This window comes from Rattus rattus, chromosome 2 (assembly GCF_011064425.1).
Source record: "Rattus rattus isolate New Zealand chromosome 2, Rrattus_CSIRO_v1, whole genome shotgun sequence".
Taxonomy (NCBI): domain Eukaryota; kingdom Metazoa; phylum Chordata; class Mammalia; order Rodentia; family Muridae; genus Rattus; species Rattus rattus.
In genome coordinates this window covers 165,368,893-165,392,528 of record NC_046155.1, presented here as the reverse complement: position 1 = coordinate 165,392,528, position 23,636 = coordinate 165,368,893, and the positions used below count along the sequence as shown (strand labels likewise).

Sequence of the window (23,636 nt, the reverse complement as noted above, 5' to 3'; positions counted from 1 at the left end):
CCCACATTAGAAAACCCACCTTCTGTAGCTTTGGAGGCCTGGAGCCCAGAGGGAGGACCAGAGAGAGAATCTCTCCCCCCAACCCCCACAGCACAGGATCGTGGGGTGGGCTCAAGGCAGGACTGTGGGAGGGAATTGAGGGAAAGGTAAAAGGTGTGCTCAGAGGTGCTTGGTTACAGCTACAGTGGCAGAAAAGGGTGGTGCTGATGATAACATTGAGGGGGGCTTGAGATAGGTGTGTGTATATGAAGAAGGAGGAAGGAATGTGCTAGAAAAGGAAGGGGACATTTGGAATGGGTGTGGTGGGACAAAAGGAGCTCCTCCTCCCCCAGGACGCCCAGCAGGAACACACACACACACACACACACACACACACACACACACACACACACACACACACACACACACATTCTTCAGGCTGAAGAATGGAAGGGATCTAAATTCAAGCCAGATACAGAAGTTCATTCCTGTAATTGTAATCCCCGTAGTGGGGAGGTGTAGGCAAGGAGAATTATAGGTTTGAGACCATCCTGCGCTGTATCGGCAGAGAGGCGGCGGGGTGAGAAAGTGGGAAGGGGAAACAAAAGAAAGCAAGCACATCTAGGCTTAAACCCTGCTGTCTCCTCCGAGCAGCGCGACTAAGCGCACACCTGCATGGTGCATGACTAGGTCCAGGTCCCAGCTGGCAGTCACAGGAAGCTTCGGAGGTGTAGCCCGAGGGCTCTCGGATGGCGCCCCCTAGTGGGAGTTTAAAGCAAAAGCCCAGCCCCAGAAATTCTCCAGGGCTTTTGTTGAATTCTCTCTCCCAGCGGTCGCTTCCCTATCTATTGCAGAAAAAGGCAAAAAATTGGCATTTAAAATTCCCTTGTCATGACACTGGGTTAGCCGAGCGTGTGAGACTGGGGCAGGAGAATCTTGACTCAATTACCCTGCCTTGGTGCATGCCATTAATCCTGGCAGAGGCAGGAGGATGGATTTCCATAAATTCGAAGTCACCCTGGCGTCCATAGTGAATTCCAAGTCAGTCATAGCTACACAGTGAGACCCAGTCCCCAAAACAAAACACCAGGCATTCACGGTAAGAAAGCACATGAGGTGTTTTCCATTGTAATTGGAAATTAAGTTATCAGCCTACTTTAGATTTAAAATACCTGTTTTCTAATTTACATCTATTTAAGGGCTCCAAGAAAATCAAAACAAAAATTCACGGACATATGAGTTTTTGTTAAAATAATTTGCTAAACAATTGGGCCGTGTGTGTATGTGTGTGTGTGTGTGTGTGTGTGTGTGTGTGTGTGTGTAAATTAATTTCATTTTTGAGACAGTCTCTCTACACAGCCCAGGCTGTCCCAAAACTCACTCTGTAGACTAGGCTGGCCTAGAACTCACATGATGGGGGAGAACTGATTCCTGCAAATTGTCCTTTGATTTCTACCCTCAGGCTACAGCAGCTCACCCTTATATGCATGCAAGTACACACAAATACGGATACTAAAAAATGTAATAAAAAATACATGGAGAGATGGCTCAGCAGTTACGTGTACACACTGAGGCCCTGAGCTTAGTTCCCACCATGCACGTTAGGCAGCTCACAACTGCAAGTTAACCCCAGCTTCGGCCAATCTGCTACCCTCTTCCGGCCTCCACAAGCACACACAATCCCTCACACATCCAGTTAAGAGTCAAATAAAATCTCTTGAAAGACGAAAGAAAACGACCAGGGCTGGTGCTACAAAACATGTAATCCAGCACACAGAAAACGGAGACAGGATTCCACGTTCACCACACAGTGAGTCCAAGGTCAGCCTGGGCAACACAATATTCTGTCTCAAAAAGCAAAATAAAAAGAACTGGGGACGCAGTAGTTAAGAATATTCACCATCGGGGCTGGAGAGATGGCTCAGTGGTTAAGAGCACCGACTGCTCTTCCTGAGGTCCTGAGTTCAATTCCCAGCAACCACATGGTGGCTCACAACCCTCTGTAATGAGACCTGATGCCCTCTTCTGGTGTGTCTGAAGGCAGCTACAGTGTACTCATACAATAAAATAAAATCTTAAAAAAAAAAAAAAAAGAATATTCACCATCCTTGGAGATGGGTGTTCAGTCCCAGCGCAGTAACAGTCAGCTCACAGCCACATACCTGTAACTCTAGTTTCCGATCCAAAGCCCTCTTCTGGCCTTACAGGACATTTGCATGTGTGCACACATATACACGATTTTAAAAAAGAGAGTTTGTGATGTAGCTCAGTATTTCCCAGAATCCCCCCAGTGAGGGACTGGGGGTGTGACTCAGTGGTAGAGCCCCTGCCTGCCTAGAATCCCCCAGTGAGGGGCTGGGGGCGTGGCTCAGTGGTGGAGCCCCTGCCTAGAATCCCCAGTGAGGGGCTGGGGGCGTGGCTCAGTGGCAGAGCGCCTACCTATAAACTATCAGTGAGGGGCTGGAGGTGGGGCTGTCGCTAGCCTGTGGGTGGCTCTGAGTTCAACCCCAGGACCAAGAAGGCAGTTCTTGTGTAAGCTTGTTACAAACACAGAGGAGGCCTGTGAGCAGTAGTTAATGAGGCTCCTCTAGGCAGGTGTCTTAGGATCCCATCCAAGGACCATTATTCCTCAGGATGTAGAACATCTCCACTCATCTGAATTCTCGTCAGGAAAGTGTGAGTACAGTTATTTGTGGTTTTCCAGCTGGTTAGGCTCACTCCCTGACACACTGATGTGGCAATTCCTTTGGGGGATGTTGTGCCAGACTGGCCTTGTCTCAGCCATGACTTTCAGTCATCGTGGTGATCAAGGGGAGGGAGGCTTGAGCAGGACATGCCGTTTTTCTTGTGTTTTGCAGTGTTGGAAGTCCAGCTGGTTGGTGGTGTGTACTTGCAGGCCATCCTGGGGTTCCAGATTGGAGCTGAGGAAGGGTTCTAAGTTTGAAGCCAGCCTGAGCTACAACGAAACCTTCATGTAACTACACTGAAGCTACACCAAAGAGAGGGAGAGGGGAGGGGAGGGCAGGGGAAGGGAGGGGAGGGGAGGGGAGGGAGAGAGAAAAATCTACTTGGGGTAAAACACCATCTCCGGGATTTACTTAAATGCTAAGGAGAAGGGCTGGAGTGATGGCTCCGTGGTTAAGAATGCTTGCTGCTTGGGGTTGGGGATTTAGCTCAGTGGTAGAGCGCTTGCCTAGCAAGCGCAAGGCCCTGGGTTCGGCCCCCAGCTCAAAAAAAAAAAGAAAAAAGAAGAAAAAAAAAATGCTTGCTGCTCTTGCAGAGGACCTGGGCCACATCAGGCAGCTCACAGCCTCCTATCCTGTAACTCCAGTTCCAAGGGATCTGGGTCCTTCTTCTGGCCTCTGAGAGTACCACACTCATGTCCACATAGCTCCCTGCCACATACATACACATAAATAAAATAAAACCATCAGGCTAGAGAGATGGCCCAGTGGTTAAGAGCACTGACTGCTCTTCCAGAGGTCCTGAGTTCAATTCCCAGCAACCACATGATGGCTCACAACCACCTGTAATGGGATTTGGCACCCTCTTCTGGGGTGTCTGAAGACAGCTACAGTGTACTCATATACATAAATAAATCTTTAAGAAAAAAATCATCTTTAGCATTCTGTAATCCCAATGTCTGGAGCTCAAGGTTATCCTGGGCTACATGAGACCCTGTTGAGGAGAAGAAAAACAAAACAAAACACACACACACACACACACACACACACACACATACACACACAGGGGAAAGGGATGGGAAATTTGTCTGGAACTCTGACTATAGCTGGGGCTGCAGCTCAGCAATAAAGTGCTTGCCTGGCGTGCATGCAGCTCTGGGTTCAAGTCCCGGTACTGAGTGTGTGTGTGGGTACTATAAGGGGAAACACTGTTCATTTCCACACACCAGAGACTTGAAGCTATTTTGTGTGGCCATCCACTTCACTGACTGCCATACAGGTGATCAAAGTTCATAAAATAAAAACATAAAACAAAGCAGAAAAGAACAAAAGAGACTGGAAAGACTGTTCAATTGCCAGCAGCCATAGGGCAGGTCCCAACGGGGTGTAATTCCAGCCCCAAGTTATTTGACGCCCTCTCCCGGCCTCTGCAGGCACTGCATGTGCACCGTTGCATACACAAGTGCAGGGAAAACGGCAAGACACTGGCTGCTCTTGCAGAGGCCTGGAGTTTGGTCCCCGCACTCAAGCCCAGCTCTCTTCTGCTCCCTTCAGGTACACTCGCACATGGGCGCGCGTGCGTGAGCACACAGACACACACACAGACACACACACACACACTAATAAATAAATAAATCTCTTTAAACAAATCTACCCGTCATTTTACAAAGAAAAAGATAGCCACTATGAGGCCCCTTCTGGGCCAGACACTGTCCTACACACACAGTGTGAAACCTTTCCAGTGAGTTTTTATTAGTAGTTGCATCATGATTCAGGGTCCCAGGGTAGGGACCATCATATACTGAGGTCCCCCTTTTCTATCAGGGAGAAGGTCAAAGAGCAGAGGAGAGGTGGGCGGAGCCAGGTCAGATCTTCCCAGGAAATGTGCCTTCTGCTATGCGGTCATCCCAGGCTGAGACCTGTAAAAGACAACTGGTGTAAACACCACAGGGTGGATTTCTTGTTTCCCGGCTTTGCTCGCCAGTGCATGTGGCCAACAGATGACCCCCCAGGTGCCTGTGGCCAACACTGTCCCAGAGAAGCAAGCGACCCAAAAAGGCAAAATCACTGCCCTATATGACCTGGCAGTCCATGGAAGGAACCCCAGGGTAACCAGTAACTGCTCTCGCAGAGAACCTGGTTTGGCCCCCAGCACTCACATCAGGGGGCTCATGGCTGCACGTACTCCAGAGCCAAGGGATCAGAAACCTTCTGGTCTCCTTGGGTGTCTGCATTCACATAGACATACCCGCAGATACCCACACAGAACACAACAATGTGTGTGCTGGTTTTCCAAGACAGGGTTTCTCTCTTAGCCCTGCTTGTTCTAGAACTTGCTCTGTTGACTAAGCTGTCCTTGAACTCACAGAGATCCATCTGCCTCAGCCTCCTGAGTGCTGACCACCACTGCCTGGGCACTACGGTATATTTAAAGATTTTTGCTGGGCGATGGTAGTGTCTGCGTTTAATCCCAGCACTTAGGAGGCAGAGGCAGGTGGATCTCTGTAAGACCAGCCTGGTCTACAGGTCAAACAGACAAAGCCTGTTTTGAAAACCATAATTAACACTGTATGTTGCTTGTCAGAACAGATAAAACAAACAAAATAACCTAGGTGTGCTGGATAGTTTTATGTCAATTTGCTACAAGTTAAAGTCATCTGAGGGGGAGGAACCTTAATTAAGAAAATGCCTCCAGGGGTTGGGGATTTAGCTCAGTGGTAGAGCGCTTGCCTAGGAAGCGCAAGGTCCTGGGTTCGGTCCCCAGCTCCGAAAAAAAGAAAAAGAAAAAAAAAAAAATGCCTCCATAGCGGGTTTAGTGTTGTATGCCTTTGATCCCAGCACTCAGGAGACAAAGGCAAAAGGATCTCTGAGTTCTAGGCCAGTCTGGTCTGGACCAGCAGAACTACACAGAAAAACTTTGTCTCGAAAACTGAACAACAACAAAAAGAAAATGCCTGCAAAAGACCTGGCATAAGGCATTCTTCTAATTAGTGATTGATGGGGGTGGGCCCAGCTCACTGTATGCGAGGCTACGCTTGGCTGGGTCATCCTGGGTTCTATGAGAAAGCAGGTCAACAAGCCCGAGGAAAAAGCCATTGAGCAGCACCCATCCATGGCCTCTGCATCAGCCCCTGCCTCCAGAGTCCTGCCCTGCTTCGGTTCCTGTCCGCACAATTTGCTTTTGGTCATGGTGTTTCATCAGAGCAGTAGTAAGCCTCTAAGACACTAGGCATTTATAGGAAATGAAGCTGGTCTCTGATGTGGCACAAATGAATAACCAGCTTGAGCCAGCTTATGTAGTCGGTATCAGAAGATGCCACACTCGGGGATCTGTGTCCATCCCAGATGCCGATGGGAAGGCCCGCATCAAACTGTTAGCATTCCCATGAATTAATACCACTGGTGGACATACCTAGTTGTAAGTTATCTCTGTTTTCATTACGTGTGTGTGTGTGTGTGTGTGTGTGTGTGTGTGTGTGTGTGTGTGTAAGAGAGACAGGGGGACAGAGGTGGAGAGACAGGACAACTGCAGGAGCTGTTCTCTCCTTCTACCATGTGGGATCCCATTCGGGTCGTCAGGCTTGGCAGCAAGCACCGTTATGCACTGAGCCCTTTCGAGCTCTCACATTCCTCAGTGAGAGGCAGACTTGGCAGATAAAGGCATGGGCAATGGAGCCTGCGATCTTACCACAAGGGACCAGGCCAACGCACACACCGGGAACTCCCTGTCAGAAAACCTACCACCGACCACACGACAGCACTGAGCTCTGTCATGCCTGCAGCAAGCTACAGGACGTGCCTTCCCATGGCCAGCTTCATCTACATCCCACATACTGACCATAGTTCTCAGTCACTGGCTTTACCATTAAGGTTTTTTTTTGGGGGAGGATTGGCAGGGGAGGATGTCATTTTATTAAGAAAAGATTTCTCTACTTAGCCCTGGCTGTCCTGGATCACTGGGGAGATCAGGCTGGCCTCAAACAAAGAGATCCACTGTGTCCGCCTCCTAAGGTCTGTGTCACTACCCCCAGCATAAGTTCTTGTCTATTTTTATTTTTTAATTAAGGGCTGGAGAGAGGGCTCAGTATTAAAGAGCACTGGCTGCTGCTGCAGAGTCAGTTCCCATCGGACATCGCCGCTGATAAGTCTGTAACTCCATTTCTGCCTATCTCCTGCCCTCTTCCGGTCTCTGGGGCACTGCATGCACATGGTCTACAGACATACAAAGTGACCAAACACCAAACACATAAAAATAAATTAATCTTTTAAAAAATTAATTATTTGGGCTGGAGAGACGGCTCAGTGGTTAAGAGCACTGACTGCTCTTCCAGAGGTCCTGAGTTCAATTCCCAGCAACCACATGGTGGCTCACAACCATCTGTAATGGGATCCGATGCCCTCTTCTGGTGTGTCAGTGATAGTGTGTTCACATACATAAAATAAATAAATTAATCTTTAAAAAAAATTATTTAAACGAGCATGCAAGGCATACCAAGGGAGCTGGAAAGATGGCTCAGTGGTTAAGAACACTTGGGCCCTGGGTTTGGTCCCCAGCTCCGAAAAAAAAGAACCAAAAAAAATAACAAAAAAAAACCACTTGCTGTTTTTGCAGAGGACCCAGGTTTGATTCCAGCACCAAAATGGCGGCCCACAACCAGTGGTAACTCCATTCCCACAGGATCCAATGCATTCTTTTGACCTTTATGGGCACCAGGCATCCAGCTGGTACATGCGCAAAATGCAGGGAAAACATTCAAACCCAAAAATGAATTTTTAAGAATCTAAAGAAGTAAAGCTGGAGGGGTTGGGGATTTAGCTCAGTGGTAGAGCGCTTGACTAGGAAGCGCAAGGCCCTGGGTTGGTCCCCAGCTCCGGAAAAAAAAGAAGTAAAGCTGGAGAGATGGCTCAGCGACTAAGAGCACTGACTGCTCTTCCAGAGGTCCTGAGTTCAATTCCCAGCAACCACATGGTGGCTCACAACCATCTGTAATGGGATCTGATGCCCTCTTCTGGTGTGTCTGAAGACAGTAAGTGTACTCATATACATTAAATAAATAAAATTCTACCTAAACAAAAAGAATCCAAACAAACAAATACCAACAAAACCTAAAGTTTTTGTTTGTTTGTTTTTTAGGAAAACTAAATGTTTTCTATTAGGGAGAACAAAAGAGGGCTGGACAAACTGACTCAGATGCTGAGTATGGGTACTGACCTTTGCCCTGACAAGCTCACACACTAAGATCAGAAATATCTTAAACACTCACGCACACAAAGGTTTGGGGAGACGGCTCAGCACTTAAGAACACTTGGTGCTCTTGAGGACCTGCTTTCCCCTGGTGGCTCGTAACTCTAGCCTGGGAGACTCAGTGCCCTCTTCTGACCTCTGCAGGCACCGGACCAGTGATGCGGTGCACAGACATACATGCAGATAAAGTACCCCCGCACATAAAGATAAAATACAGTATAACTAAGGTGTCTGAGATATGGCCATCAAAAGAGGAACAAGATAAAAAAAGATTTATATATTATTAAAAATACAGTTTTAGTTCGGTCCCCAGCTCCGAAAAAAAGAAAAAAAAATACAGTTTTAAGATTTCTGTAACATAGTTGGGGGGAGGGGTGGAGAGGAAGCAAGACCCAGTGGCAGCTGGGGATGTGGCCCAGTAGGGAGACTGCTTGCCTAGCAGGCAGGGAGCATGGGGTCATCCCAGGGTTGCTTCAGACAGGGTGTGGTGGCCTGCGCCTGTAACCCCAGCTATCAAGAGGCTGAGGCGGAATCTCAGGAGTCCAAGGTCATTCTTCAGCACAGAGCAACTTGGAGGACACTTAGACTACATAAGACTCCGTCTGGCAACCCGCACAGGTCAAAGCAAATCACAGAGCAGAGTCTCTAGAATGAGGGGCTGGGGAGAAGACTCACCCATTAACACACCTGTTGCTCATGCTGAGGACCCATCTGTAACTCCAGTTACACACACACACACACACACACACACACACTTGAAAAAAATGATCTAAGGGATTCTGAGAGACATCCTCCACCCCCACCCGCAACCTCCATGGTGTTTTAAGAAAGGGTTTCTCTGTATAGCACATGATGTCCTGGAACTAGCTCTGTATACCTGGCTGGCCTTGAACTCATGTTGATGTTTCCATTTCTGAAATGAGTGAGAATGTTACAGTCACTCCCTCAACTCTTACAGAAATCAAGCATCTCTCGAGTCCAGCAGTCGGCAGGGCCCTCTGACTTCACGAAACAGTAATGTGGCAGTGTGAAATACTGAGTGTGGAGTCTCAGTGGGTCCTGGCTTTGTGGAGGTGTCTACTGAACTGAGGGGGGGGAGATGGCATGTCTGAGATCTGTTCTAGAGCACCTCAGGAAAGGGAAGAAGGAAGAGAAAAGAGACATATGGAGAAACGAGGCCTAACTACATGCATGACCACCATGCCAGTACCTGAGAGTCTGTGGCAGGAGGATCATGAGTTCGATGCCAGCCTGGACTATACAGCAAGGCCCTCTCTTTAAAAAAAAAAAAAAAAAAAAAAAAAAAGCAGATGAAGGCCCAGAAGGATAGGACAGTGCTTGTCACGTACGCCTGACAACCCGAGCCGGATCCCTGTGACTGTGGAAGGGAAACCTGACTCCAGACAGCCATCCTCTACTCTTTGCACATAGGCAGGGGCACAGCTCTACCCAGCCACACAGATCACACGCACAGTAACACATTAAACAAACTATCAAGAAAAGGTGCAAACCTCTGGGTTGCTATTCAGTCTGGATCACGGACTTATTTTGGATCATAGAGATTACTCGCTAACTTTTCTTTTTAACTACTAAGTATTTATGTATTTATTTATTGTATATGAGTACACTGTAGCTATTTTCAGACACCAGAAGAGGGCATCAGATCCCATTACAGATGGTTGTGAGCCACCATGTGGTTGCTGGGAACTGAACTCAGGACCTCTGGAAGAGCAGTCAGTGCTCTTAACTGCTGAGCTATCTCTCCAGACCTTACTCTCTAAACAAAACAAAAAAAGATTTTGGGCAGGCAGTGGTGGCACAGGTCTTTAATCCCAGCACTCAGGATGCAGAGGCAGGTGGATCTCTGAATTTGAGGCCAGCCTGGTCTACACAGCTAGTTCCAGGACAGTCAGCACTACACACAGAGAGAAAATCACGTATGCACGTGTATCTGAGTATGGGTATGTGCACATGAGTCCAGTGTCCTTGGATTTCACGAGAGGACATGGGATGTCCCAGAGTGGGTGCTGGGACCTGGTCTTGGGCCATTATGAATAGGAAATGCACTTAACCTCATTCTCTATTCTCCCAGGTTTTGTGCAATTTACATTTGCTTGTAGGCTCACAGTACAAGGAGCCAGGACAGAAAGTCTTTTTTTTTTTCCAAGATAGGGTTTCTTTCTGTAACCCTGGCTGTCCTAGAACCAGCTCTGTAGACCACGTTGGCTCTGAACTCAAAGAGATCTGTCGGCATCTGCCTCCCAAGGGTGCTGAGATTTAAAGGTGTGGGCCACGACCGCCCAGCCCAAGGCTGTGTTTCCTCAGTGCTTGGACAAGGCTGGTCTAGGAGGGTGGTCCTGGGCTGAGGGCCCTAACTGAGGAGCTATCAGTGACACTTCATGGCTGGCCCTACCTTGGCCCCTGGAGATGAACTCTCACTAGTCACCATATTCTTCTCTGCTAGGTCCCCACCTGAACACCCCAGGGTCCCACCGGGAGGCACATACCCATGAGACGGGGCAGAGGGACTTGTACACTCGCCGGTACCACTCACACACGGAGACGTCACCGCCCTTTGCCGTCATTGCCTTCTCACAGCGGTGGAAGTCTGTGGAGAAAAGAGGTTCAGAATCAACCCTAACAAGTACATTTTTCGAGGAAAATCTACAAATACTTTTTGCTTTATGATTAGTTATACATACAGAGGGAATGCAAACTAACAAGTATGCCATAAAGAGCTGTGCATACCTGACCTGGGCGGTTATACAGAACATTAGGGAACAGCTAAGAATGAGAGCAAAGTGTGAGGGAATTATGTAAGTCCAGACCCAGCTAGGAAAGGGGAAGGTGGTCTTGCTCTCATTTCAGGAAGACAGGGTGGGGTACCAGTGGGTTTCTGTTGTTGTTGCTGTTTTTATTGTTTTTTCTTTTTTCTTTTTTGAGGGAAGGTCTCATGGACTCAAGCGAGGCAGAGGCCCCAAAAGTAACCACCTTCAATTCATGGTGTCCTGTCTCCAGCAAGGAGAGAGGAGAGGGACTGTGTTTTAAGATTGGATACAAAGCAAGCCAAGAACAGGGTACTGGCAATATCCATTTTTCCCCCCGGAGCTGGGGACCAAACCCAGGGCCTTGCGCTTGCTAGGCAAGCGCTCTACCACTGAGCTAAATCCCCAACCCCATTTTTATTCATGGATTGTGACTGCAGGAGACATCTCTGAATCAATTATTTACATGTTGTATTTACTTGTGTTGTGTGTGTGTGCGAGACAAACACACAACACACACACGCACACTTTTCTTCATAATTCTTCAAAAAAATGTTGAGACCAAAGTTTATATAAGACCCTGACAGTTTGAGGGGTCTGGACCCTCCAGAGGATATGTCTGGAGTGAAGGAACCAGGCTGGAGTGCATAGGTCCCTGTTCCCCAACTTCCCTTATGAGGTAGGAGGTACACGGGAGGCTCAGGCAAGACCCGCCATGGCACTCTGCTCACCCAGGTAGTTCTGCCAGCAGTTCTTAGTCTGGTTCTGGTTTGGGAAGCGGCTGTCAAAGGGGGCGGTTTTGTAGTTCTTGATTTTAGTCTTGATGTCTTCGGCCATCCTGACTCCTGGATGCAAACAGAGTGGGAACGTTGGCAACCATTCTGGAGGTGCCTGGGCATGAGGATGTCAGAACAACGAGGCTCAGGGGAAGAAGTCCAGAGCGGAAGAACGAGTTGAAAATGAATGAGCTACCACCTCCTCCTTCTCAACACAGAAAGATGGAGGGCAGGGAAAATCCATACACTGAGTGCAGAAGCCACAAGGTCTCCTTGACAAAACCAATCTTCATCCTTACATTCTAGTTAACGCTCACTGCGTGCACAACGTGTACTACGTGTGCTCTATACAAACCTACCTCACGGCCACTCTAAAAGGTGTAACTGCCTCTGTTGTCTACACAAGGGGCAGCGTGTCTAAATGACTTTCCAAGGTCATGCAGCACCCAGTGATAGTACTTCATCCATCAAAAACATTATGAGGATTTTCGGGTGTCACCAGAAATCATTCTGGTGTCACACACTCATCAGGGGTCCCACGAACTCAAACTTTTCTTAGAATGTGCCTAAATGCATTGCAGAATTGCCTAAGATGACCCCCCCTCCCCCAAAAAAAGCTCAAAGGATTTATCAAGTACAACTGGAGGTACACGAGTGAAGATTTGTGACCCCTGCAACTAGCATGTGTCAGGCCTCTCTGATTTTGACTGCTGACAACTGCCCATGTTGCCAAATCTATTGGAGCTTCTGCCTCCATTCCTAATGGAAATAAAAGCTGCAATTCGATTAGAGGTTAATAAAATCACCATGCAACTCCCCCTTTATCATTCAAATACTTTAGCTCCTTGAATTTTATTGACTACCCATGGCTTTGATATGTCTGAAGAGATGACACAGCCAATATCACCGGGTGGGGGGTAGTGTTTGACGCCATAGAGGTGCCAAAAGTCAGTGTCAATTGAAGTCTCCCAAAGAAGTGGGGTACTTGGGCAGTAGAACAGGTCCATTGGGGAGGCAAGCTGGGCATCAGGGATTAGTAATTCTGGACAATATCTCGAGTTTTGAGAGCTGACCAAAGATGATGCTGGGGGAAAAGGAGCGAGTCAAGGCGACAGACTTCGGCCTTCGGGTGGCCACACCTGTGAGCCCGCGACCAAAAGCACCACAGTTCAATTTACTGGGTCCAAATCCTAATTGCCATACAGCCGCTGCTAAGACTCTTCACACTCCAGCCCCAGGTCCGTTAAAGGGGATAATGGCAGGTCCTAGCTCATAGGGCTGGAGAATGGAGTAATAAGAGACTGCTTACAAGCGACCTAACATCATGAAGGCGGATATAATGGTGAGCTCCAGGACCCGGCGCCCAGGGTAGCCGGAAGTTTCTTCCCGGCTTCAGGGAAGCCCCGGGGCGCTTCTCTACCACGGACAAGGTTCCCCCCAGGATCCTGACCCTTTACACTCACCTAAAGACTGTCCCGGAGCAGCGTTACTTCAATGTGACCCTTTGCAAAGACGCCAATGTCAGACGGGAAGCGGAATTCTGACTGGCCGGAAGCTGCAAGAGGAGGAGCCGAATTAAGTCCTCCGAGTTGCTAGAGTGGCCTCGGGAGGCGTGCCCAGAAGCCGCTCTGGCCACTCCCACTTCCAAAGAGGCCCGACCTCCTATTGAACTAAATTCCTGTTTATTATTGTTGCTGGTCCAATCGGGAGTTTGCTTTGCTCTTAAAAGGCTCCTGACGTTCAGCTATGGGCTATTGTCACCTGCCAGTCCTTCCCATGAAAAAGACAGCGTGAGGCTGTCTGCAGAGTGGGAATGGGAAAATGTCCCAGATAATCTGTTTTGAGACAGGACTTCGCTATACAGCACAGACTGGCCTCGAACTTTTTGATCACAGATTCCCGAGTGCTAGGATAACAAGCTTTTACCCCTATGCTTTGATTCAAAAGTTATTTATGTTTGTTTATTTGGATTTTCGAGATAAGGTATCTTAGTTTGTGTTTTATTGCTGTGAAGAGACAACATGACCACGGCAACTCTTATAAAGGAAAACGTTTAATTAAGGACTGGCTTACAGTTTAATATTTTGCCCATTATCATCATAGTGGGGAGCAATGTGGTGAATTGCCTTGTCTCTCCAGGGTGGGTGTTTTCAGCTGGTCTTCTGCATAAGCTGGAATCCTGAAGAAGTAGGTTCCAATGGATGTGCTGGCAAAGCGAGCACCTGTTCCTTCTTCCATTGTCCTTATATTAGGCCTCCAGCAGAAGTTATGGCCCAGATTAAAGATGTGCTTCAAGATCGAGATCAAAAACTTGAGTCATTCCACCTCGAGATCTGGCAAAAGCCTGTGTCTTCCAGCCTTAAGGTCCAGATTAAAAGCATGTTGTCTTCCTGTCTCAAATCTGGATCACAGATGTGCCCTATGTTTCAGGAGTGTTCATTCTAAATATAGTCAAGTTGATAATTAAGAGTAGCCATCCACACAGGGGTTCTCTGTATAGCCCTAGAAACTTTATCTATCTATCTATCTATCTATCTATCTATCTATCTATCTATCTATCTATCTATCTATCAACTATCTATGGCTGTTCTAGAAATCACTCTGTAGGCCAGGCTGGCCTCAAATTTAGATCTGCCTGCCTCTGTCTCCCAGATGCTGGGATTGAAGGCCTGAACCACCACTGCCCAACATTCATGTGTTGTGGAGTTATCCACCAGAGAAGACATGGGTTTAAATTAATAGAAAGTGGGGTTGGGGTTTTAGCTCAGTGGTAGAGCGCTTGCCTAGCAAGCACAAGGCCCTGGGTTCGGTCCCCAGCTCTGAAAAAAAAAAAAAAAAAAATTAATTGAAAGTCTTCATTAGCTCTCCATCGATTACATTAGGTGTTTGGGATCTTCGGTGTAGCACCAAGTTCTTTAGGGTAAAATTTTAAGCGCAAAACTTATATTCTGCAAAACTTTTATTCTGAATTGACATACTTCAGTTCACAAGAAGAGCTAGCTGAGCAGTGGTAGCACGCGCCTTTAATCCCTGCGCTTGGGAAGTAGAGGCAGGTGGATCTCTGAGTTCAAGGCCAGCCTGGTCTACAGAGTGAGTTCCGGGACAGCCAGGGCTACACAGAGAAACCCTGTCTCAAAAAAGGAAAAGGCACTGCTGAAGAAAACACAAAATCCTTGCCTTCTTAGGTCCTGAGAGCTTTGTTAGAAGGTGAGAAACAAACTGGTCTGTCCTACAGTCTCATCCATCACTGTATCAGACACCACTGCCCGCTCATTCTCAAACCCCAGAAATCACAATTCAGGCAGTTGAGAGTCCTGTATTGATTGGAGGAAACTTTAGGAATTAAACGTTGGGTCTGATGGAAAGATTAGCCACCACTGTATCATTCTTAACCTGGGGTTGTTTTTTTTTAAAAAAAGTTGTTCATAAGGGGGTTGGGGATTTAGCTCAGTGGTAGAGCGCTTGCCTAGCAAGTGCAAGGCCCTGGGTTCGGTCCCCAGCTCCGAAAAAAAAAAAAAAGTTGTTCATAGACTGCCAGACCTATTGAGCAATCCAGTTTGTTTCTGGCTTTAAAATGTTTCCAGAGCCCTCCTTTGCCACATGAACTTCAGGTTCTTCTGTCTGGATTATTAATTATAGTGGGTCCATTTCCTGCATCTCAGCCTCTCTGCTGCTTCACAGTGTGCACCCTCTGCCCTAAGGATGCCTTGACCACTTCGGTTATTACCGCTCAGTCAGAACTCATTCCCTGGCTTCTGACATAACTAGTCTAAAACTAAAATCCTTACGAATGACTCTCACCTCCCCTCTCCTCATTCCCTGAAGCTCAGGCACCCTAGTTAGCTCATCCTTAAGCATACAGGCTGGCTTCCCCTAGCTTTTATTTTTATTTTTATTTTTTTAAAGATTTATTTATTATGTATACAGCGTTTCACCTGCATGTACATGTGCAGGCCAGAAGAGGGCACCAGATCTCATTATAGATGGTTGTGAGCCACCATGTGGTTGCTGGGAATTGACCTCATGACTTCTGGATGAGCAGACAGTGCTCTTAACCTCTGAGCCATCTCTCCAGCCCCCAGCTTTTATTTTTTTTTAAAGATTTATTTATTATGTATATGAGTACACTGTTGCTGTTTTCAGACACACCAGAAGAGGGCATCGGATCCCATTACAGATGGTTGTGAGACACCATGTGGTTGCTGGGATTTGAACTCAGGACCTCTGGAAGAGCAGTCAGTGCTCTTAACTGCTGAGCCATCTCTCCAGCCCCTTCTTTTTCTAGCTTTTGCACTTGTTCCTCCCATGAGTTTGGATGTTTCGCCTCTAGATGGCTCCTCTTCTCACCTTATTTGAGGCTTTGGTTTAGAAACTCTTGTTGAATGGACAGAAACTTGTACACAAATGAGGAGCAGTTAGGGACTAGAAAAGGCTGTAACGCAGCCTCTGAAGTTTCCCTTATATTGCCTTCTTAACGAATTATGTGTGTGTATGTATGTATGCGTGCATGCATGCATGTTTGTATGTATGTGTGTATGTGTGCATGCATATGTGTGTATAGTATGTATGCATGTATGTACTGTGTGGGGAGTGAGATGCACATGCCACTACACATCTGTGCAAGACAGAGCACAACTTAAGGGTAGTTCTGTAGGGGTTCTGTTGCTAAGGTCCTGTTCCCCAATTGATTCTTGATCTGTCAGTAAAGAAGCCATGGGCCAATTGCTGGGCAGAAGGGATGGGTGGGACTTTCGGGTCCCTGGAGGCAAGCAGATGGCAGGTGCTGGATGGCAGCCATGTGAGATCCTGCCATGTGGCAGCCTGTGGCTGCTCTTACAGGCGGGTGCCATCAGGAGTGTTCAGCTGGGACAAGATGTAACTGAGCAGCTAAAGTTGAGGGCGGGTGGAGAGGTGCGGAGCTAAGAGTATTGATCAGGGCACACTTCTCCAGGTGGGAGATAAATAGCGCCCAGCAACTGTCAAAGGCAAGTTGAAATTGAACGTGTGTGTGTGTGTGTGTGTGTGTGTGTGTGTGTGTGTGTGTGTCTTTTATCCGACGATTGAAGGGAAGCTGGGTGGGGGTTGGTAGCACGGCCCATTCCTGGAGCTTAGGCAGGGTAGCAAAACTACATGCAACAGGTTCTCTCTTTCCACCATCTAGGTCCCTGGGTCCCTGCAGGGACAAATTTAGGTTGTCAGACTTGATGGTAAGTGCCTTTACACGCTCTGCCATCTTGTTGGCCTCCACAGACTTCTTTGATCCAGTGTCTAGACCTAGCTGGTACAGGGGCCTCCTTCATAGTCTCTCAGTCAGCATTGTAATTATTTGTGGAGTTATCCCTTTCAACAACATCTTCCTAAGATCTAGATCCCATCTCTGCTTATATATCACTGTGCCTTCCAAGTACCTTAGAAACCAAGACACCATTGCCTATGTATTCTTTGTAAAGTGACCCCTCTGCACCCAAATGCATATTTCTGAACAGCACTGTAATGTCTTGCATGTTGCCAGGCAGTGGTGGTACATGCCTTTAATCCCAGCCCTCGGAAGGCAGAGACAGGTGGATCTCTGAGTTCGAGGCCAGCCTGGTCTACAGACAGCAAAGGTTACACAGAGAAACCCTGTCTTGAAAATGAACAAACAAACCCCAAACCAAAACAAACAGAAGCAAAGACAGAGCATTTTCACTGTCGTCGCCTAGATCTGCCTTGCCCACACAGTGTAGAAACAAGGACTTTGGCTGGATAGTAGTGGCACTTGCCTTTAAATCCCAGCACTTGGGTGGCAGATGAAGGCAGATCTCTGTGAGTTTGAGGCCAGCCTGGTCTACAGAGTGAGTTCCAGGCCAGCCAGGGCTACACAGAGAAAGCCTGTCTGGAAAAACAAAACAAAACAAAACAAAACAAAACAAAAAACAAAACCCCTCACCACTACCACCACCATCACTGGGTCTTGTCTTCTGATGGAAACATCCTTTGCTTTCTTGACTTCTCTCCACCCGCATCCCAGACTTTCTTACATAGTTTCCTTCTGGGCTCATAGTTTCCTTCTTTTGGGTTCTCATGATCCCTTGGGCTGTCTTCATCCAGCCCTGAGGACTGTAAGCTCTTCCTTTCTGACGGCAGTGTACGTAGGCTGTGCCTGTTCTGGTTAGTGATGTACCATCAGCATCGGCACAGGAGAGTTACACAGTAGGCCCTCTTTGAGTGCTCCTAGGGTGGGTTAAGCTTCCTGTAGGTTTTTTGAAGGTCTGATTCTATGCCTTCCAACTTGGACTACCCATGGTTTTTTAAAGTGTGTATTAGGTCTAATTATTCAAATTTCTTCTACATCTAGAAGGTACTCAGCAAAGTCTTTTTTTTTTTTTGAAGCCTGGTCTGTCTGTCTCTCTCTGTCTCTCTCTCTCTCTCTCTCTCTCTCTCTCTCTCTCTCTGTATTGTTTTGTTTTGAGACAGGCTTTATCTGTGTAGCCCTGGCTGTCCTGGAACTCACTCTGTAGTGAGGCTGGCTTCCAGCTCATAAAAGACCTTTGTGTCTCTGCCTCCTGCTGAGCTATTGGATCAAAGGCATGCATCACCATGCCTGGCTGTGAGCCTTACTCTTTCCTTCAAGAAGGCAGAGCAGATAAAGGTCCGTGATGGGGTTTTACAGCTGTAACAACACTTTTACTATAATAAAATGTTCAAGCTGGGCTACTTTATGAGGAGCATAGATTTGTAGGCTCGTGGTATGGAGCAAGAAGATGCCAGCTATAGAACTGAGGCTCTAAGCAGGGTCCCATTGATAATGTCATTTCACCACCGATGGGTTGTTTTAAAAATATATTTTTATTTTATGTGCATTGGTGTTTTGTCTGCAAAACTATCCGTTCTCCCTGAAAGTGCAGTTACAGATAGTTGTAAGCTGCCTTGTGAGAATGGCATCCTCTGGAAGAACAGTCGGTGCTCTTAACCAAAAAGCCATTTCTCCAGCCCCGATGGAGGTTTTTTTGTTTGTTTGTTTGTTTGTTTGTTTTAATAAAAAACAATACCTTGCTATGTAGCTCAGGCAGGTCTGGAGCTCCTAAATTTACAATTCTTCTGCCTCAGTCTCCTGAATGCTATGAAATTAGTGGTCTTTGTCATGACTTACAGTGAAATGACTTTTTTTTAAAAGATTTTATTTTATGTATATGGGTGCACTGTAGCTGTCAGACACATCAGAAGAGGGCATTGGACCTATACCATTGAGCCATCTCTCCAGACCATGAAATGACCTTCTTGCTGGTCATCTTGAGACAGGACATCACGTAGTGTGAGACGGGGACACCCCTGTGTGTCTCTAGCTCTAGTTATAAAGCATCAGAATGCAAGCACGGGGACTTCATCCTAATGATCTGATTCCTTCCAGTCGGACCACCATCTCTACATGCCACAGATTCACTTTCTATGCTCTTCATAGATTTAGCATAAAACTCCGGAGATTAAACTCTTAGAGAAATTTCAGAGGATAAACTATTGTCAAGCATTAGCAAGTCCAACTTTGGTTCTGGAGAGATGGCTCAGTGGTTAAGAGCCCTGGCTGTTCTCTTGCAGAAGACCTGAGTTCAATTCCCAGCAACCACATGGTGGCTCACAACCATCTGTAATGGGATCTGATGCCCTCTTCTGGTGTGTCTGAAGACAGTGACAGTGTACTCACATACATAAAATAAATTAATCTTTTTTAAAAAAAGTCCAATTTCTTTTAAAGTTCCAATGGAGGACAGACACACAGTAGACCCTATGAACTTCTTACCCCAAACCAATCTCCAAGTTGAGAGGTGCAGAAGAGGGAGAGAGAACAAAGGCGGAGGGAAGAGGTAGGACCTAGATACCTAAGGTGAGGAAGGGATTGGGAAAACCAGGGAAGGAGCAAGGGATTTGTAGTTTACAAGTTCCCAATGGGAGGGGTCCAGTCTGGTCCTTTCTCCTGGGTCCTCTTAGGACTAAGGGCTAGTTTGTAGCTCAGGCAGGTCTGGAGGCCCTAATTTCACAATTCTCCTGCCTCAGTCTCCAGAATACTGTGAAATTAGTGGCCTGCATCATCACTCACAGTGAAACGTCCTTCTTGATGGTCATCTTGAGACTAAGGACCAAGGAACTAAGACACTGACAGTCTAGGGACCCAGGTTCAAAGACTCCGTTAAAGACCTCCGGATACCTGATTCTGGGCGGAGCCTGAAATGTCGGGGTGCACATTTAGGCTCCCTTGACAGGTCGAGTAGGTGTCAGTAGGAAAGAAACAGACAGACACGCAAGTTCGACAGGGTGGTTTTTTTTGTTTTTTCTTTTATTGGCCTTCTGCACCCGGCAGATGCCCCATATCATCCTGACAGGCAAGGACAGGCACGCGTCCCCCGAAGCGGTATGTGTACTTGCGCCCACCGCTCTTGAGCACGATGTCGCGGCGGTAATAGTAACGTAGACCTCGGCTCAGCTTCTCATAATTCATTCCCGGCTTCCTCTTGCGCTCGCCCCACAGCCGGGCTACCTAGGCCGCACACAGGCTTGAGGTCAGAGGGACCAGAGTCTTAGTTGCTATGGGCAGGGCAGGTCTTAGTCCTAATGGGCGTGGGGGGGTTGTAAGTGGGTGGAGGCGGGGCCGAGAACGAGGTAAGCGGGGCTTGCGGGACAAGGGGAGCTGTCTTACCTCTTTGGGGTCGCACAGCTGGAACTCGCGGTTATTGCCCGTCCAGCGGATGCAGCTGCTGCGCGCCCCGTCGTGGAGCAGCTCCAGGAGGAACTGCCACAGCTGAATGGGACCTGAGAGATAGAGGCATGTGAACGTCGGGCTTCCCAGATCCAGAACACTCCACTGGGACAAATCTAGGAGTCCGGGAGCCTTCACTTTGCAGGTTAAAAGGTTCAGGTTCTCCCAATTTAGGACCCAGGAGTCCAGCTCAGTTTCTCCTCGGGTGTCTGTGAGTTCGGATCCCTCCATGAGAGACCCAAGAATCAGTTTCAGGAAGCCCTGGCAGCCTGAGCCCCATCTAGGAGTTTCAGGAGTTTGGCCTCTCCACCTCGAAGACCCAGGAGTCCGAATATGCTCCTCTTTCCTCTCACATAACATAGGGGGCTACCTTTTTGTCCTCTCGGTTCCTAGAAATTAAGTGTCCGTCCTCTCACCCGATCTCTCTTCTGCTTTCTGATACAGAACCCCTGTCCTCTACCTGCCAGTTTCCCGGATCCCACCTCTTTTAGTTACCCAGACCCCACCCCCAAGGTGTCTAGGCTTAAGCCTTATCCCTTTGGCTTCACCTCTTCTGCAGTTTGCAGCCTCTTACCTCGGTGGTTAGTTTTGGAGTAGGGAGTCAACGTGGCTCGATCAGACTGCTGGCTCGATTTGGATGGCGTGGCGAATGCTGGAATCTGGTGCTCCTCGAATGGGATGCTGCAGTTTTGCAGCCCACTCTTCCACGTGGTGGTGTAGTCCGAACCCGCAGACCCGCCCCACGACATCTTATAGTCCGCCTGCGCTTCCCCGCCCAGGCCATTGTCCCAGTAGGTGGATCCATTGGGGCCCACAGAACAGTCCCAGCTGGCGGTGCTCCAGGTGGCGGGAGGGTGCGACCACGAGGGGACCCCTCCTGCCGAGGTGGCAGTATTCTGGCCGGTCGCCCCTTCAAAGCCGACGAAGGGGGAGGGGCTCGTGCCCGGAGGGGCGGGGCCTGGCGTCTGCGAAGCACAGCTCCACGGGTCCGAGGTGTTGCACCCCAGGTCTGTCCAGTCTCGCGACCACGGAAGGGGGTGAGCAACGGGCTCTGTGAGGAGAACAGACCTTAAACAAGGAGCGCCCAGGAGTCTTGATCCCCTGCACCCTGGGAGTTTTGGCGCCTTATATAGCCTTTAAGATGTAGGTGTTCCCAGTCTTAGTCCCGCTCCTCTGAAGACTAGGGGAGTCTAAACTCAGCTCTGGCGTGTCAGAATCCCGTTCTCCTCCCACCTCCATTTTCTACCACTCACCCGCCTCGAAAGGTACTTCTTCGTGAGGTAAAGCGGGGTTCCAGTCCAGCTCTGGGAACCCTATGTTGGACAAAAGAACTGAATTTAGGAAAGATGTGGCAATGACTTAGGGACCTCGGCCATCCACTCATGCCTCCTTCAACCTCAAAAATCCAGACGTGTTACTTCTTTGCCGCTCAGCACCCTCGTTCTTTCTAAAAGGCCCAGGATCTCCCATTTTCACACAGGGGGTCAAGCCCAGCAAACCTACCTTTCCAGCAGCTTTCTACGTTCATCGGTGTGATCGGTGTGTCCCCTTGCAGTGCCACTTCAGGGAAATAGAACCCAAATTCCGCTCCTTCTGCGGGCAACAAGGATGTTAAGGCCGGTTTAGGGGTCAAGGGGTCCGCATCCTTGGAACCTTGCAACCACTTTGTCCCAAGCCACAGCAGCTTACCCAGTCCTGTCAGCTTGTCTCCAGGAGGTACTTCCTGCAGTGACGCTTCATCCCAGTTCCACAGGTCCATGGAGGCTTGTTCTGACGGTTCTGGTTGAGAGAGGAAAAGTTCCAAGGGTAATGGACAAGTTGGTGAGATTTAGGGACCCAGGAGTCTGATTGCAACCCTTGTTTCCCTCAAACCCAGAGGAGACTTCTGCAACCTCCTTCCCCAGGAAAAGGAATATTGGTTTCCAGTCCCGTCTCCCTCTCTCAGACACTTAAATCCAGGTCCTTCCTAGTTCAGATACTCAGGCATCCAGTCCCTAGTTCGTGGCTTACCTCTGGCAGGTTCCTTCTCTCCTTGCCAGGGGGGTCTCAGCCCCATTTCATACCATGCACCCTTCCCGGGGGGCCTGATAGGGGAGGGGGAATTTTCCGAGACGTCAGAGCTGGGGGTCGCAGCCTGGGTCAAGTTGCAGGGATGGGGGCGTGGTCAAGTTGCACCCCTTGCTTTAGGGATGCGCATTGGTCCCTGGAACGGTCCTTTTGCAGGGACAAATTGGGCTTGGAAAAGGACTTGGGGAACAGGGCTAAGGCAGGGATGGGGGTACTGAGATCTAAGGGGTGCTTACGGGGTAGTGGGGATGGGGTGAGGGGTTTGGACAGGTTCCCCGTCTTGAGGATTTGGTGGTGAGACATGAAAAGCGGTGGGGGAGGAGGGTCGGGGTCAGCTGGGCAGCTCTGGGCTTATCTGCAACAGGAAGAGGGATTTCCGGCCAGATGCCCCCTTTCCCTAGCATCAGCCTACGTCACAATCGGCAGAGTGACAGACAGCCAGATGGAGTGGGGTGGGGGAATCCAACCCTGAATCCCTTACCAGGCAGAGGGGGGGGGTCCTGGAATTACTATCGAATAATGGCAATCATAATCAAAATAACATCATCATGGGCGATAATAATAGTAATAGAAACCACTAACGTTAAATGAGGGTCTGCCGGTCCGAGAAGCCATACACAAAAACGGACCTTCATTTAATCTTCTCAAGGGGGAAATGTTTTTATCCCAAGTTTATGAAGGGGGAAACTGAGGCATGCTTTTTCTGCCTGGGCTTTCTGGGCTATAGCAGTCGTAAATAACTGGGGCTTTTTGAGTATGAACCGAATGTGAATTATTGCGTGGAATAATTTTATGTGCGGCAGGGATAGGTTTGGAAAGATATCGTTTTTAAATATTTTATTTATTTAATGTATATGAGTACACTGAGGCTGTCTTCAGACACACCAGAAGAGGGCATCAGATCTCATTACAGATGGTTGTGAGCCACCATGTGGTTGCTGGACCTTTGGAAGAGCAGTCGGTGCTCTTAACCACTGAGCCATCTCTCCGGCCCTGGAAAGATCTCTTTATTAAAAGTGGAGACACTCAGGGATGAAGTGTTTTGTTTGAAGCTTGCTTCCACTGACTCAGAAAACATGCACAATGTGCAAAAGTGTACAAACAATATTTGGGACATAGCTATACCAAAAAGTGTTGCTTTTTAAACTGAAACTCAATAACTAGGCATCCTGTTTTTTTGTTTTTTGTTTTTGTCTGTTTTGTTTTAATTTGCTAAGCCTGGCTAACCTTAGCTTCGGTAACTTGGCTTCAGATAATGTATATGCGCTCATTTTTCTAAGTATTTGCTTAGTAAATATTAACATGAAAAATATTTGAGGCCATTTTAATACTTAATTTTAATATTAAAATTTTACTTACCGGCTGGACAGTGCTGGCGTCCTTTAATCC

At 48.1% G+C, this 23,636-nt stretch overlaps 2 protein-coding genes across 3 annotated transcripts; both read right to left on the bottom strand.

Annotated features, from left to right (window-relative positions):
* Positions 1–4,391: 4,391 nt before the first annotated feature.
* LOC116892307 (cytochrome c oxidase subunit 6B1) lies at positions 4,392–13,044 on the bottom strand. Its single transcript, XM_032893925.1, has 4 exons — positions 12,913–13,044; positions 11,405–11,518; positions 10,416–10,516; positions 4,392–4,582 (listed from the first exon to the last, which is right to left on the bottom strand). The coding sequence occupies exons 2-4, from the start codon at positions 11,508–11,510 to the stop codon at positions 4,529–4,531; spliced, it is 261 nt and encodes an 86-aa protein (XP_032749816.1). The 5' UTR covers positions 11,511–11,518; positions 12,913–13,044; the 3' UTR covers positions 4,392–4,528.
* A 6,716-nt stretch (positions 13,045–19,760) lies between these two features.
* On the bottom strand, positions 19,761–21,954 carry Etv2 (ETS variant transcription factor 2). Of its 2 annotated transcripts, none has more exons than XM_032896164.1 (6): positions 21,870–21,954; positions 21,684–21,773; positions 21,434–21,493; positions 20,755–21,231; positions 20,121–20,233; positions 19,761–19,961 (listed from the first exon to the last, which is right to left on the bottom strand). In XM_032896164.1, exons 1-6 carry the CDS (start codon positions 21,937–21,939, stop codon positions 19,761–19,763), a joined length of 1,011 nt encoding a protein of 336 aa, XP_032752055.1. In that variant the 5' UTR covers positions 21,940–21,954. The 2 variants fall into 2 exon arrangements, with proteins under 2 accessions (XP_032752055.1, XP_032752056.1); XM_032896165.1 differs by having other exon boundaries at positions 21,684–21,770; positions 21,870–21,939.
* Positions 21,955–23,636: the final 1,682 nt, after the last annotated feature.

Excerpts from the sequence above, each read along its gene's own strand:
- Etv2 (XM_032896164.1), bottom strand. The coding sequence starts at position 21,939 with ATGGACCTGTGGAACTGGGATGAAGCGTCACTGCAGGAAGTACCTCCT. Across the intron at positions 20,234-20,754 it reads CTCCAAAACTAACCACCGAG|GTCCCATTCAGCTGTGGCAG; the intron begins GTAAGAGGCTGC and ends TCTATCTCTCAG. Across the intron at positions 19,962-20,120 it reads AGCTGTGCGACCCCAAAGAG|GTAGCCCGGCTGTGGGGCGA; the intron begins GTAAGACAGCTC and ends TGTGCGGCCTAG.
- LOC116892307 (XM_032893925.1), bottom strand. The coding sequence starts at position 11,510 with ATGGCCGAAGACATCAAGACTAAAATCAAGAACTACAAAACCGCCCCC. Across the intron at positions 10,517-11,404 it reads CTGCTGGCAGAACTACCTGG|ACTTCCACCGCTGTGAGAAG; the intron begins GTGAGCAGAGTG and ends TTTTCTCCACAG. Across the intron at positions 4,583-10,415 it reads CCCTCTGCCCCGTCTCATGG|GTCTCAGCCTGGGATGACCG; the intron begins GTATGTGCCTCC and ends TGTCTTTTACAG.